This window comes from Babylonia areolata, chromosome 29 (assembly GCF_041734735.1).
Source record: "Babylonia areolata isolate BAREFJ2019XMU chromosome 29, ASM4173473v1, whole genome shotgun sequence".
Classification (NCBI taxonomy): domain Eukaryota; kingdom Metazoa; phylum Mollusca; class Gastropoda; order Neogastropoda; family Buccinidae; genus Babylonia; species Babylonia areolata.
The window spans coordinates 6,605,766-6,621,552 of record NC_134904.1 but is presented as its reverse complement, the minus strand read 5'-3'; the positions used below and the strand labels follow the sequence as shown (position 1 = coordinate 6,621,552).

Below are 15,787 nucleotides of genomic sequence, written 5' to 3'. Positions count from 1 at the left end.
CTTTGAACGCATCGGAAACCATAGTGAGTACACACACACACACACACACACACACACACACACACACACACACACACACACACACACACACACACACACACACACACACACAGAGGGAGACACAGAGAGAGAGAGAGAGAGAGAGAGACACTGGACACTGGTCATTTAATTTTTCCATTGTATTGACACACAGAATGGTACTTTTACATGGCCAAGTAGAAATATAGATGCATTAGGTATTTTGCTATCAAGTTCAACAATATCTCACGTAAAGAAACTATTTGTTAATCCTCTGCATCCCTTCAGTTTGTTTAGACCAAGATCAAAATCGGAATCTGGATCACTGGATAAAGTACAATCCTACAAAAACTCAATCGAACTCGAACTAACAGAACTCAAACAACCAAATAATGTACAAACCACGCACCACACATGATTGTGGTTGACTCGTAATCCTATGTCAATAGAATCACATCAATCCAATCATAGCAGCAGCTCAACAGTATTACTGGAAGTAGTGCATATGTATGTTGTTGCTTGTTTGTGTTCTCAAATAGCAAAAGCTAACATTTGTCTTACAGTTCTGTTATATTCATATGTGTTTATATGTTTTGATTACTTAATTCTGACTATAATTGCATTTGATTTGAATGATAATTGATTTGCAATGAAACTATTAGATCAATACGATCTATTTATTTATTTATTATTTATTTAATTATATCATACAACGTCAGTTATTCAACATTCATTGTTTTAGCCATTCCTTGTCTTAAAGATCACAATTTCTCGCCACCTCATGTCCCTAAATCACACTTGCAACACAAACAACCACTCCCGTGCCTTTTCACCGTCTATTCAGCTTGGTCACGGACACAGAGAGCGACCATGGCTGACATACTTGAGAAGTCACAGGTCAGCGAGACGACGATCGCTGTTTCAGAAACTCAACCAGATGTTCTCGTATAGACGACGTTTCTTGTCATAATTTCTTCTGTCGGCAGTTTACAAACTGCTTACTGACGAGTATAACTACTGGTGATGAAATATCACTTCCGTGAAACGAGGAATGAACCACTATATTTTCTCTTTACTCTTCCATTTCTTTTTTTTCCCTTTGTTCTTACAGTGAACCCAAGAGAGTGACCCGCTGAGCGAAATGTACGAGTATTTACGATTCACTCATGAAATACAGCAGACATTTTTGTCAAACACGTTCATCAATTTCCTCTTCGGTTCATTTCGTCTGCGGCAACCAGACTTTTTACTACACGACACATGTGAACTTCAGATACTCGCTTGGCATAGAGCCTTCTTCTACATCCTACTCAGCTAGGTTTACCCTACATACCGTTTTGCGTCTGCTACACAATGAAATCATGCTTAGCAATCACTCGGATACAGCCTTTCTGCCATACCTGTCAACCAACACATCTTGTTTAGTTGACAGACAAGGATTGACATCGACGTCTCGTCACCTTTTGCAGATCTGCAATGCCACTGTCTCAGCGACTATCTACACTGAAGATGACAATACCTCTCCATGTGAACACAACCCTTCAACTCTACACTGTTTAAGATCTCCGACAACAACCTCAACACAAACGACACACCACGCAGCACACACATGTTGACGTTGACTGTGTATCCTGCCGAGTTCATGGATGAGATAGGGGGGGGGAACATCACATCGCAGCGTACGATGAGCAAGAGCAGAGATAGAGAGAGTAGTAGTAGAGAGTTGTTGAGTGGTGACAGACATCAGTCGCAGATAGACAATCAGCAGCAAAACAAAGAGAAACATTTTCTTCTCTGTTGCTTCTGTCGTTAGTTTACTTCATTCCATATGAGTGATATTGACGATTAATAATAATAAAATATAGATAAATAAACCGAGTGAGGAAAAGAAAAAAAAATAAACTTTGGATTTCATTTATTCTGAATGTTATTGGGGGGTTTTTGTTGAATATTAAATAATTGTCGAAAGTTAATATATTATTTCATTAAATCATTCTGATTCGTACGTTTCATTATTTATGCACTTTTGTCTATGTCATTTACTTCGTTCATTTGTTGTTTTGTTATGTTTCTTGATTGTGTTTCCTTGATTGCATACAAGTCGGATTGCAGCCGCAACTTCTACGCACCTACATTCCTGACATCACACTTCCGCCACGATACGACGAAGCAAGAACAAATCCAGCAACACGCCCCCGTACAGAAAACGCTACAGTTCTTCTCCACCGCTACTATACAGTTTCCAGACACAGCACAAACAACGACAAGGCCCCACACAACTTCGACCAGAGGAGACCGATCGACGACGACGCCTCGACAGTTCAGAACACTCAACGACTTCTTCTTCTCCCATGTACAGACTGCACGTTTCTTGGTAACCTTCAAACACTTCTGCACGCACCGGAACGACAGTCGTTAACACAACTGACTTCTTGCTGACCCGAGTCATCAGTACTTGTGGTGAGTGCTGAGACTACTGCACTACACGGGAGAACGCAGGGAAACTTGGACTGTCTTCTATACAGGTAAAATTGACATTATTAGGCTCTTTCTCTTTTTTGTTTTTTGTCTTTGTTGTCTGTTTTGTTTGTTTGCTAATCAACAGTGAGACAAGAGCATGACCAGTCAGAAATGCACAGAGTGATACGATTCAGCCCAGGAGAAGTAGAGACGAGAGAAAGCCAATCTAAATTCAACACCACCCTCCAAACATTTAAATCTCACGATCATTGCAAAAAAAACCCAACCAAAGACCACTTCCACACACAACACCACCATCAGGAACCATCAATACCTTTCTTCGCCATACGAGCCTATGTTCTACCACTTCATCCATACGCTAGCAACCACTTTCTCTGCAACACCAACGACACCATCAGGAACGCTATCAACAACCTCGACTTCGGCAAGTACGGAGCCTTCTTCTGCCACTACCACTACCACTACCACTACTACTACTTCTTCTTCTCAGTCTGCCACAGAGACCACAGCGGATATGACGTCGACGCTACTGACAGGCCTGACGACCGTTTTGCAGAATCTGTTCAATGCCACAGCTTCTCAGCCGACTTTCTCCACCACGGTAGAAGAGGATGACAATGGGACCTCCTCCTCCATTGTGACGACGACGACGAGAGACCCTTCTAACGTCTTGACGACGCTGTTTAACGATCTGACGACCATTTTACAAGCTTCCGTCAATTCGACGACAACGACGACGAAGACGCAACAGCAGCAGCAACATGCTGACGACGCAACTGTGTCTCCCTCGCCGCAGTTTTCTATGGATGACGATGATGGTGGTGATGAGAGGAACATCACATCGCTACTGCCTGATACGATGGTGAGAGAAAGAGAGAGAGAGAGAGAGAGAGAGAGAGAGAGAGAGAGAGAGACAGACAGACAGACAGACAGACAGACAGACAGACAGACAGAGAAAGAGAGAGAGAAGGAGAGAGAGAGCGCGCTCTCTCTCTTTCTCTGTCTGCTTCTGTGTTCGTTCTTTAGTTTAGCGTCTTTCCACTATGAGTGATATTAGACGATTAAAAATAAATAAATAAATAGATAAATAAAGGGGGCTGGGGGGACGGGGGAGGGGAGAGGGAAGAGGAAAACAGAAAAGGTAGAAAACTTTGGATTGTCTTTTATCTCCTGTCAACTTGTTAGTTGTTTGGGGTGGGGGGTTTTTTCGGTTGCATTTATATTTATATTATGAATTCCGTGAAAGGTTTAATCATAATTATTTGCAGTTGAAATCATCGATGCAAAGCGGATGGCCAAGTTAAACGTGAACGTTTGCTTATGTGTGCATGCACTTGTTTGTCTATGTGCATGCATGCGCGAGCTTGTGTGTGTGTGTGTGTGTGTGTGTGTGTGTGTGTGTGTGTGTGTCTGTGGTTGCATACAAACGTCCGTGTATGTTTGCATGATTCTCTGCTGTTATACTTCCAGGACCTACAAAACACTGACTTCACATTCATACCGCTCATAACGATAACGACGAAGCCGATAGAGGACAACATCCCAGCAAACACAGCAGCACCAGCTACAGAAACACCGCTACCAGTTCCTTCTTCCACCACAACCCCTCCACCCACAGCCACTCCAGACACCACGACCACGACGACAACAGCAACAACAAGCACCAGGACCGATGCCACCCCTTCACCATCAGGAACGACTGCAACGACTTCTTCTTCTCCCATGTCTACAGAACTGACATCGATATCTCCACCTGCCGTCAACACAACAACGACAACAACAACTACTGCAGCAACGAGTACACAGGACAGGTCGTTAACAGCACGACCGACGACCTTGACGACGACAGTGAGGCCACGTGAGCGAGTTGTGGTGTTGGTGGTTCGTGGACCGTACCTGACTCACAACGGGTACTTCCACCCCCACTACAACAGGCAGGGAAACCCCTCGTGGGCTGCTCGGTTCTTATACAGGTAAGGGAAGTTGGGAGACAATAATTATGGTGTGTGTGTGTGTGTGTGTGTGTGTGTGTGTGTGTGTGTGTGTGTGTGTGTGTGTGTGTGTGTGTGTGTGTGTGTGTGACAGTAATAGAGTGGATAGATGGAGACAGAGAGACTGAGAGATATATACAAGAAAATCAAGCAGAGAGAGAGAAAAAGACAGACAGACAGTGAGAGAGAGAGAGAGAGAAAAGAATCGTGAAAAATCAAAATCCAAACATTAATATGAAATAGTACACACATAATGACAAAAAAAAACCAACAACAAAAAACAACAAACAACAAACGAACAATACATTTCAACCACAAAGTAGCACTTTTTTTTTCCCCTCAAGGCCTGACTAAGCGCGTTGGGTTACGCTGCTGGTCAGGCATCTGCTTGGCAGATGTGGTGTAGCGTATATGGATTTGTCCGAACGCAGTGACGCCTCCTTGAGCTACTGAAACTGAAACTAAAACTGAAACTACCCTTGGCAACAACAAAAAAAACAACAATAACAGCAGTAGTAACAGCTGCGGGAGCACGAACTACAACAACAGAACAAACATAGCTTAAAGTGCGATAACAAACATAGCTTGAAGTGCGATAAAAAAAACAACGACATAGCTTTAAGTGCAATAACAAACATAGCTTTAAGTGCGATAACAAACATAGCTCTAAGTGCGATAACAAACATAGCTTAAAGTGCGATAACAAACATAGCTTTAAGTGCGATAACAAACATAGCTCTAAGTGCGATAACAAACATAGCTTAAAGTGCGATAACAAACATAGCTTTATGTGCGATAACAAACATAGCTTTAAGTGCGATAACAAACATAGCTCTAAGTGCGATAACAAACATAGCTTAAAGTGCGATAACAAACATAGCTCTAAGTGCGATAACAAACATAGCTTTAAGTGCGATAACAAACATAGCTTAAAGTGCGATAAAACACACACAAAAAACATAGCTTTAAGTGCGATAAAAATTTAAAAAAAACACGCACAAAAAACATAGCTTTAAGTGCGATAAAAAAGCATAGCTAAAGTGCGATAACAAGCATAGCTTAAAGTGCGATAACATACATAGCTCTAAGTGCGATAAAAAACATAGCTTTAAGTGCGATAACAAACATAGCTTTAAGTGCGATAACATAGCTTAAAGTGCGATAACAAAACATAGCTTAAAGTGTGATAACAAAACATAGCTTAAAGTATGATAATAAAACATAGCTTGAAGTACGATAACAAACATAGCTTTAAGTGCGATAACAAACATAGCTTAAAGTGCGATAACAAACATAGCTTAAAGTGCGATAGAAAACATAGCTTTAAGTGCGATAACAAACATAGCTTAAAATGCGATAACAATCATAGTTTAAAGTGCGATAACAAATATAGCTTAAAGTGCGATAGAAAACATAGCTTTAAGTGCGATAACAAATATAGCTTTATGTGCGATAACAAACATAGCTTTAAGTGCGATTAAAAAACAAACATTGTTTAAAGTGCGATAACAAACATAGCTTAAAGTGCGATAACAAACATAGCTCTAAGTGCGATAGCAAAACATAGCTTAAAGTGCGATAACAAACATAGCTTTAAGTGCGATAACAAAACATAGCTCTAAGTGCGATAGAAAACATAGCTTTAAGTGCGATAACAAACATAGCTTAAAATGCGATAACAAACATAGTTTAAAGTGCGATAACATAGCTTAAAGTGCGATAACAAAACATAGCTCTAAGTGCGATAACAAAACATAGCTTAAAGTGCGATAACAAAACATAGCTCTAAGTGCGATAACAAAACATAGCTTAAAGTGCGATAACAAAACATAGCTCTAAGTGCGATAACAAAACATAGCTTAAAGTGCGAATACAAACATAGCTTTAAGTGCGATAACAAACATAGCTTTAAGTGCGATAACAAAACATAGCTGTAAGTGCGATAACAAAACATAGCTTTAAGTGCGATAACAAAACATAGCTTTAAGTGCGATAACAAACATAGCTCTAAGTGCGATAACAAAACATAGCTTTCAGTGCGAATACAAACATAGCTTTAAGTGCGATAACAAACATAGCTCTAAGTGCGATAACAAACATAACTTTAAGTACGATAACAAACATAGCTTTAAGTACGATAACAAACATAGCTTATAGTGCGATAACAAACATAGCTTTAAGTGCGATAACAAACATAGCTTATAGTGCGATAACAAAACATAGCTCTAAGTGCGAAAAAAACAACAACAAAAAACAAACAAAAAAAAACACACAAAAAAACATAGCTTTACGTGCGATAACAAACATAGCCTTAATTGCGATAACAAAACAATGCGATGATCGGCTTAAAAAAAGAAAAAGAAAAGTGGAGTAAGAAACTGTTACAACACTGTCGTTATTCTTTTCTTTCTTTTTTTTTTTTTTTTTCAAAGAATACTCCATTCATTCGTTTCTTTCCTCTTCCTTTTTTTTTTTTTTTTACAATACGCAAATACTTAATAGATTAATGCATAGATAAGAAAAAAAAAGATCTGTAATAAGACATTGGATAGGGATATAGGATATACATGTTGCATAAAGAAACAGATATGTAATAAAACATTAGACTTATGTATAGGGATATAGGATAGACATGTTGCATACCCTGTACACTATACATACATACATACATACATATATACACATATATCTCAACTGAGTAATAACAAATTAAGACAATAAGGGAAACGGAGGATCATTTTCTTTTAAGGCACCGAAAAACTATTTTGACATGCATCATTATTCTATTAAATTCATGTATAGGAGCCATTTTAAAAAAATTCGTGATTTCGCATATTCAGCGGGTGTGCGTGTTTTTCAGGTTTTTTTAATATTTTTTTTATTTTTTTATCTTTATTTATGTCAGGAACGTTTGGATATTTGGTCTTAGTTTGTTTATCTATATCTGTATATAAAGAATTTTCCAAGTAATAGGATAAGATCTAATACGTCATCAGTTCTGCTGTTTTCTTCAGTTCCAAATGGTATAAGCTTGATATTAAAGTTTCGGTCAGCACAATTTTGACAGTTTTCTATGACGGGCGCAATAGCCGAGTGGTTAAAGCGTTGGACTGTCAATCTGAGGGTCCCGGGTTCGAATCACGGTGACGGCGCCTGGTGGGTAAAGGGTGGATCTCCCAGGCAACATATGTGCAGACCTGCTAGTGCCTGAACCCCCTTCGTGTGTATATGCAAGCAGAAGATCAAATACGCACGTTAAAGATCCTGTAATCCATGGCAGCGTTCGGTGGGTTATGGAAACAAGAACATACCCAGCATGCACACCCCCGAAAACGGAGTATGGCTGCCTACATGGTGGGGTAAAAACGGTCATACACGTAAAAGCCCACTCGTGTGCATACGAGTTAACGCAGAAGAAGAAGAAGAAGAAGAAGAAAGACAGTTTTCTATGATGATACTTTGTAATCTTTTTCCAAAATGAAAGTGAATACTGGTAATCATACAGGTGATGATGTACAGCGTCCTTCTCTCAGCCACAGAAGTTACATTTGTCATTATTTACTCGTTACTCTTTGCTTCTTTTCATCTTCAGAAATTTGATGTATCATGGAAACAGAACTGTGATTGATAAGTATTTCTTCTGTCTTATCGATGGGTATTTAAACTTGCGGAATGTATATAAGTTTAAATACGGATATTCATAGTCTAACGTTTCATTATTATTATTATTATTATTATTATTATTATTATTATTATTATTATTATTATTATTATTGTTGTTGTTGTTGTTGTTGTTGTTGTTGTTGTTGTTCATACTATTATAGTTACTAGTATCATTACTATTACCATTATCATTAATTTCTTTTCCTTGAAGGTTTGGCGGAGGTCGGCGCTTGCCGCCAGGGCTGACAACCCTCCTCAACGTTGTGAGGAGGAAGAAACAGAACGAAGCCAACAGCCAGACTCGAACCCCGACCAAGGCCCGCAGCCCTTTCAAAGAAGCAGCAAGGGCTCCCACGCCCCAAAAGCCGGACCCAGACCCTTCCCAGTGGCAAGGGGAGAGTCCTAGAGAGAAAGGCAAAGGGGGCGACGTCATTGGGCGGTGAGTGAGTCTGAGAGAGTGTGTTGGGTGAGAGAAGTGAGTGGCTGTCCGTACTCAGACACGTTCCTGTGATGTGAGGAACTCACCACATGTTCCTGTGATGTGGGGAACTCAGAAATGTTCCTGTGATGTGAGTAACTCACACATGTTCCTGTGATGTGAGGTCACCTAACTGTACAACCCCTGGTTACACGTCTTGCACACCACACAGACAACACATACCTAACTGTACAACCCCTGGTTACACGTCTTGCACACCACACAGACAACACATACCGAACTGTACAACCCCTGGTTACACGTCTTGCACACCACACACACAACACATAAACTGTACAACCCCTGGTTACACATCTTGCACACCACACACACAACACATGAACTGTACAACCCCTGGTTACACGTCTTGCACACCACACAGACAACACATGAACTGTACAACCCCTGGTTACACGTCTTGCACACCACACACACAACACATGAAGTGTACAACCCCTGGTTACACGTCTTGCACACCACACAGACAACACATGAACTGTACAAACCCTGGTTACACGTCTTGCACACCACACAGACAACACATGAAGTGTACAACCCCTGGTTACACGTCTTGCACACCACACAGCCAACACATGAACTGTACAACCCCCGGTTACACGTCTTGCACACCACACAGACAACACATGAACTGTACAACCCCTGGTTACACGTCTTGCACACCACACAGACAACACATGCCGAACTGTACAACCCCTGGTTACACGTCTTGCACATCACACAGACAACACATGAACTGTACAAACCCTTGTTACACGTCGTGTAGACCACACAGACAACACATGAACTGTACAACCCCTGGTTACACGTCTTGCACACCACACAGACAACACATGAACTGTACAAACCCTTGTTACACGACTTGTAGACCACACAGACAACACATGAACTGTATAATCCCTGGTTACACGTCGTGCACACCACACAGACAACACATGAACTGTACAAACCCTTGTTACACGTCTTGCACACCACACAGACAACATATGAACTGTACAAACCCTTGTTACACGTCTTGCACACCACACAGACAACACATGAACTGTATAATCCCTGGTTACACGTCTTGCACACCACACAGACAACACATGAACTGTACAACCTCTGGTTACACGTCTTGCACACCACACAGACAACACATGAACTGTACAACCCCTGGTTACACGTCTTGCACACCACACACACAACACATGAACTGTACAACCCCTGGTTACACGTCTTGCACACCACACAGACAACACATGAACTGTACAACCCCTGGTTACACGTCTTGCACACCACACACACAACACATGAAGTGTACAACCCCTGGTTACACGTCTTGCACACCACACACACAACACATGAAGTGTACAACCCCTGGTTACACGTCTTGCACACCACACACACACAACACATGCACGTACGTTCGCACATACGCACAGGCACGCACACACACCAGTATATGATAATGATAGTAATAATGATATAGAATGTTTTTCTATGGCGCAATGTCCAGCACCAACGCTGCTCAAAGTGTCTTGCAACATCCAGTTGACTATAAACATGCTTAAAAACATATAACCCGCTCTCCGACAATGGTGAAATTCCAGTGTGTTCATATGAATAAAAAAGCACATTTCAGAGGTGTATCAGATTATATAAGCTATGAAGTAAATAAGCCTTACATTAAAACAAAATGCATTTCATAGAAAACACATACAGAAACAAACACTCACACACAGACACAGGCACAGACACAGACACACATACACACACACGCACGCAGGCACGCAAACACACACACACACACACACACACACACACACACACACACACATCCCTCACAGACACGCTCATGCACAGACACGCAGACACACACACTCACACACACACACACACACACACACACACACACACACACGCGCGCGCGCGCGCGCGCGCGCGCCCATTAAAAATAACCAGGTAGAAAAAAAAGTTATATCACATCAAAGACTAAACTACATGAAATAAACAATGCATTAAAACAGGACAACAAAAATACTAGAACAAATATACTTGACCAAACATACTTCGGTTTAACCGTTCTGCCCAGAATAGAAATGCTTACGGAAAACGTTTTCAGATCTGACTTAAAGGAATGCATATCAGAAGCATACACACACACATATATACGATTTGTGTATATATATGTAATATGTACATATATATCCAAACATACATACACCCCTCTCTCTCTCTCTGTTGTAATTTAACTTTGTTATGTAACTTTTGGCCCCCCTCTCGCCCCCCCCCCCCCCCCCCCCCGTCTCTCTCTCTCTTCTGTCGATTTATCAGTGTGTGTGTGTGTGTGTGTGTGTGTGTGCCTGTCTGTCTGTCTGTTTTAGTTGTTGATGAGCATTTGTCTTTTTAAATGTTATAATTATCTTACTGAATATTCTCCTTTTTATAATGATTGAAACATACACATGCGCGTGCGCGCGCACGCACGCTCAACACGCAGGCACACACACGCGTGCGCACGCGCGCGTGTGCACACGCACAAAACGATGCATGCACACACACAGTTGTTACACTCTAAATCATAATGTAATAGTATCTTACCCACACGTTTTTTCTTTTTACATAATAAGTTATGTGTGCATGGTGATAAGTGAAGGGTGTGTCAGTTTTTTGTTGTTTTTTCTCTTTGATTTTTGCTGACGGGCATTTTATTTTAAAGTGAACCTAAAGAGAATTTTCTGTTTGGGGTTGAAGCAGATAATAATGTATTTTGAATTGAATTGAATTGCATTGAATCTGTGTGTCTGTGTGTATGTGTCTGTTTGCCTTTTTATCTGCCAGACAGGTTAATGGGGTAATTTTGTACACATTCACGCACTGTGAATGTACTTTTAAAGGAAGGGAGAGAAACACTCAGAGAAGGAGAGACAAAGAGAGACAGAGAGAGAGAGAGAGAGAGACAGAAAGAGAGAGACAGAGAGAGTCAGAGAGAGACAGAGTGACAGAAAGAGAGAGAGAGACAGAGACAGAGAGACACAGAGAGAGGCACAGAGAGAGACACACACAGAGACAAAGAGAGACAGAGAGAGAGAGAGAGACAGAGAGACAGAAAGATATATAGAGAGAGAGACAGAAAGAGAGAGACAGACAGAAAGAGAGAGAGAGAGAGAGAGAGAGAAAAGAAAAAGAGAGAGTGAGGGATACAGATAGAAACAGGGAGATACAGGGAGAGGCAGACAGAGACATAGACAAAGACAGCCAGTGAGAGAGAGAGAGAGAGAGAGAGAGAGAGAGAGAGAGAGAGAGAGAGAGAGAGAGAGGATACACGCACACACACACACACACACACACACACACACACACACACACACACACACACACACACACACACAGAGAGAGAGAGAGAGAGAGAACACTGAACACTGAAATGTTTAATGTCATTTGCTGCAAAGCTCTAGTGACATAGTAGGTACTAATCAGAACAAAATGGTGCAGAACAGATAAAATGGAACAGGATGGAAGCAACACAGAATTGAAACAACATAAACTAATAAGAGATGTGTGACACTTTGGTACTTTGTCATTAGCTCAAAGTACATGTGACAGAGGGGGTAATGTGCCTTTTCTTGGTCGTCCGTCTCCAAGGTTTGGACAGTACACATAAAACAAAGTACATATAAATCATATATTAAATATGTACGCATGTCACATCAACACACAACATATCAATACAAACACATTCTAAAGAACATATGAATCATGAAAGAATTACTTATGCCTGAACATCAAAACCCATCATATCAATACGAACACATCATATAATTACAATGTCGGGATTGACCATCCAAATGTAGCCCTTCCTTTTTATCTATGCTTTTTTTCCTCATAAAACCCATACTAATTTTTAAATGATTAATGAGTATTTGGACCGATGATGGACGTTTTCCGTATAAAATTATCTATTGCCTCAGATACATATTTCGCAAGTGAAAGTATCGCATCATCATTTTCTGTTATCAGTACGCTGAATTAATGTTTTCTCTGCACTGGAGCTGTATTGAAAAGGGTACAGTGGTTTGGTTTTTGGGGTTTTTTTTTGTTGTTTTTTTCGCAATTCATCGTATCTTTTGCAGTGCAGTTAAATATGAAACGATTTTCATCTTCTGGGTTTTCGCCACACACTGGGCAAGATGATGTTACGATCTTACTATACTTCTCTGTTTGAAATATTGATTTGAATTAACAGAACCATTCATACATACCATTGTTTTCCATTTCTTCGTGCCAGTTTTGTTTGTAACATGCTTTTAGTCTATCTGTACATTCTGATACAAAGCCGATGGCGGTAGAGAGAGAAAGAGAGAGAGAGAGAGAGACAGAGAGAGAGACAGACAGACAGACAGACAGACAGAGAGACAGACAGACAGACAGACAGACAGACAGACAGACAGACAGACAGATAGACAGACAGACAGACAGACAGACAGACAGGTTGACAGACAATTAGACAAACAGACAGAGAGACAGACAGGCAACCATCCACCCAAACAGTGACATAAAATAAAAAGCACAGCACACTCTAGAACCAGACCAACCCCCAACACCTGTCACCTACCCGCCCCCAAGACACACCCAGCCAATGGGATCATCATAACTATTTTCAGCGTCCCCTCCACATCGGCCGACGATCACCGCCAAGGCCAGAGCCTACCACCACCCCCAGGCCTCCACCCACACGGCAGACCCCCGGGCCTGGCCAAAAAGAAAGACTGGACTCATCACCTCCCGCCAGGACACCCCCACACACCCCACATCAAGTAATCCGCGTGTGTGTGAGGGGTGGGGGGGTGGGGGGGGGGAGTGCGGGTGTGTGCTGATTATCTGGTTGCGGTTTTCCGCAATTTATCTTTATTCTTATCTTATCTGTCTATTATAATCAATGTGCAGTATAGTAGGCTATGTTTATAATTTCAAATAATGTTTCTTAATTCTTTCTGTTTTTTACATTAAGAATACTAGTTATTACCTGCAGTGTGTGGATGTATGTATGAAACGGTGTATGTGATATTTTTTACATTTGTATCTTCGTAATATTCGTAAAAGCTGTTGTTGACTTTTACAGTTATGGTCCCCATGTTGTTTACTTGTCTATGTTGTGATAATGCACCTGACCAAATTTCTCCAGTTGGAGATAATAAAGGTATTCTTATCTTATCTTATCTTATCTTATCATCATCTCCCATACCAGCCAAAGCTCTGGGGGCTTTTCTTCTTCTTCCAGAGCATCAGACGTCTCCAGGAGACCAGCCCCTGCTCAAGAACCTCTCCTCCCACGAGGATCTTCTCCTCCTTCTCGTCCTCCGCCACTTCCGAAAGGTTCCCCGACCACCTCAGAGCAAAGACCAGCAGCATCGCCGACACAATCTAAAGATTTCAGCGGTCCAGGGTCGGTTAGTTCTTCAGTCGGTACGCCCACCACCACCACCACCACCACCACGATCATGCGTGGCGGGCCTTCTTCAGCGGGGGCGCTGAGGGGTTCCCTGTTGGTTCCCAGACTGGTGCAAGGACGTGGGTACGGGTCTCAGCCCTGGCGGACGTCCAGAAGGAGGGTGTACCACCTCCTGCATCACGTGGGTGGAGGCTCTGTGGCAGGGTCTTGGTCCCACAGAGGGTCGTCTCCCTGGCTGCCCACTAACAGCAATCGGAGCCTGAGAGACAAGTTACTGCACGTGTTGGCAAGAACGAGGGGGTGACTGTGTTTGTGTTGAATTGTGATTGTTTGGTGTTGTTACGTATTGTGTTGTGCTGTGTTCTTTTGTTGTGCTGTATTGTACTGTGTTGTGTTGAATTGTGATTGTTTGGTGTTGTTACGTATTGTGTTCTTTGGTTGTGCTGGGCTGTACTGTGTTGTGTTAAGTTGTTTTGTGTTGTGATGTATTGCGTTGCTTTGCGTAGTTTTGTGTTACGTAATGCTGTGCTGTGCTGTGCTGTGCTGTACTGTTCTGTGCTGTCCTGTGCTGTGCCGTGCCGTGCTGTGCTGACCTGTGCTGTTCCGTGCTGTGCTGTGCCGTGCTGTGCTGTGCTGTCCTGTGCTGACATGACCTGTGCTGTGCTGTGCTGTGCTGTGCTGACCTGTGCTGTGCCGTCCTGTGCTGTGCTGTCCTGTGCTGACATGTGCTGTGCTGTCCTGTGCTGTGCTGACCTGTACTGTGTTGCGCTGCATATTGAAAGGCATTGCCTCGTGTCGTGTCGTGTCGTGTCGTGATCACAAATTTCTCCTTGTGAAATTTGGGCTGCTGTCCCAGGAGAACTCGTCGCCACAGTGCAAGCGCCACTCATATTTCTTTTTCTTACACTTTTTCCTGTCTTCCAGTGAACTCGATTGACTGTCAGTGGGGACAGTTTGGGGGTGGGGGTGGGGGTGGGGGGTCTGTAGAATTCTGTCATGGACAAACCTTTTTGCTGCCTTTCGTTCTTTTTTCTTCTTTTTAAAGCGTGCTGAGTGCATGCTGCACACGGGACTTGGACTGATCGTCCATCTGAAAGACTGGCACCCAGACCACAACAGGGACTGGAACCCGCTGGACCCCCGCTTCCTAGTTAGGCGCACAACCATCTTTTTCCTCTCTACTCCTGTAACGAAGAAGTTGTGCAGGATGTAGGACGAATGGATGGCCTGCCTTTGTTGTTCGTTGACTTGTGGTGCATCTCTTTCCTTAAGAGTGGTCTCAGATGAAGAGAGAGAAAGACAGAGAGAGAGAGAGAGAGAGAGAGAGAGAGAGAGAGAGAGAGTTTGCTCATTGTATGACCATAATTTGTTTCATACAGGATTCGACATGTTTGGGAATCGCAGTCATTTGCAAATGAAAGAAAAAAAAAAGTTGTGTCAATGTGTCAAACAAAACACTACATGATGTTAGTGAATTCAGAGAAAAGCCGGTAGTCGTACCAAGTGCAACATATAATAATTCGTTTCTCGATCTTTTTAAGCGGTTTTTGAAAACATACCTCTCTTTTTAAAGTGGTTTCTTCTCTCAGTCTCTGCAATGATTGTCTCCCCCTTCATGTCACCCTGTTTCTTCTCTCAGCTTCTGCAATGATTGTCTTCCCCTTCATGTCACCCTGTTTCTTCTCTCAGCCTCTGCAATGACTG

The 15,787-nt window shown here is 42.1% G+C and overlaps 1 protein-coding gene across 1 annotated transcript; it reads left to right on the top strand.

Moving 5' to 3' along the window:
• Positions 1-2,948: 2,948 nt before the first annotated feature.
• On the top strand, positions 2,949-14,619 carry LOC143275046 (uncharacterized). Its single transcript, XM_076579109.1, has 5 exons — positions 2,949-3,361; positions 3,970-4,472; positions 8,365-8,592; positions 13,296-13,448; positions 13,913-14,619. The coding sequence occupies exons 1-5, from the start codon at positions 3,014-3,016 to the stop codon at positions 14,385-14,387; spliced, it is 1,707 nt and encodes a 568-aa protein (XP_076435224.1). The 5' UTR covers positions 2,949-3,013; the 3' UTR covers positions 14,388-14,619.
• The last annotated feature ends 1,168 nt before the right edge of the window (positions 14,620-15,787 follow it).